The 3,338-nt window shown below is 48.1% G+C and overlaps 1 protein-coding gene across 1 annotated transcript in view; it reads left to right on the forward strand.

Moving 5' to 3' along the window:
* Positions 1-1,534, forward strand: part of LOC308119658 (high mobility group protein B1-like) — a gene marked incomplete at both ends in the record, with an annotated part of 5,424 nt that extends 3,890 nt beyond the window's left edge. Inside the window, one exon of the mRNA XM_080479806.1 lies at positions 1,216-1,534. Within this exon, the coding sequence (XP_080335932.1) occupies positions 1,216-1,534 (319 nt within the window). The remainder of the gene's footprint in view (positions 1-1,215) is intronic.
* Between the last annotated feature and the right edge of the window lie 1,804 nt (positions 1,535-3,338).

Consider the following 3,338-nt stretch of genomic DNA (forward strand, 5'->3'; position numbering starts at 1 on the left):
TGTCACCATATTATCATTATATCATCACCATATTATCATTATATCATCACCATGTTATTATATCATCACCATATTATCATATCATCACCATACTTTCACCATATTATCATTATATCATCACCATGTTATATCATCGCCATACTATCACCGCCATGTTATCATTATATCATCGCCATACTATCACCATATTATCATTATATCATCACCATGTTATCATAATATCATCACCATGTTATCATACTATCATTATATCACCATATTATATCATCACCAAACTATCATTATATCATCACCACACTATCGCCATACTATCATTATATCATCACCATACTATCATTATATCATCACCATACTATCATATCATCACCATGTTATCATTATATCATCACCATATTATTATATCATCACCACACTATCGCCATACTATCATTATATCATCACCATACTATCATTATATCATCACCATACTATCATATCATCACCATGTTATCATTATATCATCACCATACTATCATTATATCATCACCATGTTATTATTATATCATCACCATACTATCATATCATCACCATACCATCATTATATCATCACCATGTTATCATATCATCACCATACTATCATTATATCATCACCATATTATCATATCACCATGTTATCATTATATCACCATACTATCATTATATCATCACCATACTATCATTATATCATCACCATATTATCATATCACCATGTTATCATTATATCACCATACTATCATTATATCATCACCATGTTATCAATATATCATCACCATGTTATCATTATATCATCGCCATACTATCATATCATCGCCATACTATCATTATATCATCACCATGTTACCATTATATCATCGCCATACTATCATTATATCATCACCATACTATCATATCATCACCATGTTATCATCATATCATCACCATGTTATCATTATATCATCACCATATTATCATATCACCATGTTATCATTATATCACCATACTATCATTATATCATCACCATGTTATCATTATATCATCACCATGTTATCATTATATCATCGCCATACTATCATATCATCGCCATACTATCATTATATCATCACCATACTATCATATCATCACCATACTATCATTATATCATCACCATGTTATCACCATGTTATCATTTTATCATCCCCATGTTATCGGCACTGACTGTGTGTGTGTATTCCCCTGCAGGTCAGCGTTCTTCGTGTTCTGCAGTGAGTACCGCCCCAGCGTGAAGCAGCAGTACCCGGGTCTGTCTATAGGGGACTGTGCCAAGAAGCTGGGCGAGATGTGGAGCAAACTGTCTCAGTCTGAGAAGCAGCCCTACGAGGAGAAGGCCCAGAAGCTACGAGAGAAGTACGACCAGGTGAGACTGGAGCCGGGGGGCGGGGCTGGAGCGGGGGGCGGGGCTGGAGCCGGAGCTGGGGGGGTGGGGCCGAAGCCGGGGGCGGGGCTGGAGCGGGGGGGTGGGTCCGAAGCCGGGGGGCGGGGCGCTGAGGCGGGACTCTAGTTTAACAAGTTGGTCGGCCTGATTGGCTTTAACTGATAAATAGAGCTGAGTATCATCTGCATAACAATGAAAGTTAATGTTTTGTTTCCTAATAATATTTCCGAGTGGTAACATATAGAGATTAAACAATATGGGTCCGAGGACGGAGCCTTGTGGTACTCCACACAGGACCCGTTCATGCATTGAAGATTTGTTATTTACATGAACAAATTGAAAGCAGTCAGATAAATATGATTTAAACCAGTTTAAGGCTAAGTTTTTAATGCAGACGGCATCTTCTAATCTCCTTAAGAGTATATTATGATGGACAGTATCAAATGCAGTACTAAGGTCCAGAAGAAGTAAAGCAGATAGAAGAGCTCTATCTGAGGCCAAGAAGTCCAGGAAGGCAGTGCCACAGTGGCTGGAAATGTCTGGAAGGTTTTAGGAGGCTGAAGTATGTGTCTGACTGTTGAAAAGAGACTCTGTTGTTATTTAGTTATCATCCCGCCGTCGTCCCGCCATCATCCCGCCATCATCCCGCCATCATCCCGCCGTGGTCTCGCCGTCGTCCCTCCATCATCCCGCCGTCGTCCCGCCATCATCCCGCCATCATCCCGCCGTCGTCCCGCCATCATCCCGCCATCATCCCGCCGTGGTCTCGCCGTCGTCCCTCCATCATCCCGCCGTCGTCCCGCCATCATCCCGCCATCATCCCGCCGTCGTCTCGCCGTCGTCCCTCCATCATACCGCCGTCGTCTCGCCGTTGTCCCTCTATCATCCCGCCGTCGTCCCTCCATCATCCCACCGTCGTCCTGCCATCATCCCGCCATCATCCCGCCGTGGTCTCGCCGTCGTCCCTCCATCATACCGCCGTCGTCTCGCCGTTGTCCCTCCATCATACCGCCGTCGTCCCTCCATCATCCCGCCATCTTCCCACCGTCGTCCCACCATTATCCCGCCGTCGTCCCTCCATCATCCCTCCATCATCCCGCCGTCGTCCCTCCATCATCCCGCCGTCGTCTCTCCATCATCCCGCCGTCGTCCCTCCATCATCCCGCCGTCGTCCCTCCATCATCCCGCCGTCGTCTCTCCATCATCCCGCCGTCGTCCCGCCATCATCCCGCCATCATCCCGCCGTCGTCTCGCCGTCGTCCCTCCATCATACCGCCGTCGTCTCGCCGTTGTCCCTCTATCATCCCGCCGTCGTCCCTCCATCATCCCACCGTCGTCCTGCCATCATCCCGCCATCATCCCGCCGTGGTCTCGCCGTCGTCCCTCCATCATACCGCCGTCGTCTCGCCGTTGTCCCTCCATCATACCGCCGTCGTCCCTCCATCATCCCGCCATCTTCCCACCGTCGTCCCACCATTATCCCGCCGTCGTCCCTCCATCATCCCGCCATCTTCCCACCGTCGTCCCTCCATCATCCCGCCGTCGTCTCTCCATCATCCCGCCGTCGTCCCTCCATCATCCCGCCGTCGTCCCTCCATCATCCCGCCGTCGTCCCTCCATCGCCGCCTCTTCCACCCTCATCAGAGCAGCGCTCAGGGGGAGCTGGGAGGGGCGGCAGTCTTGCCCAGTGCATGTTTTTGGGGGGAAGTCATCTCAATGACATGAATCTTCACCGAAGAGAGCAGACAGTGCTGATACTGACGCCACAGAGCTCAAAGTACTTCTCTCTTGAATTCAAGCAGTCAGCCAAACAACAGAGATACTGATGCAGGTCATCCAGACAAGCAAACTGCAGAACCACACTGGTACCGTAGTCGTGTACCAAGCCAAGGTCGCTGCGTGAGTGACTGTCCACCACAGCGAAGCGTCC

Source organism: Lipophrys pholis (assembly GCF_963383615.2).
Source record: "Lipophrys pholis genome assembly, chromosome: 14".
Lineage (NCBI taxonomy): Eukaryota > Metazoa > Chordata > Actinopteri > Blenniiformes > Blenniidae > Lipophrys > Lipophrys pholis.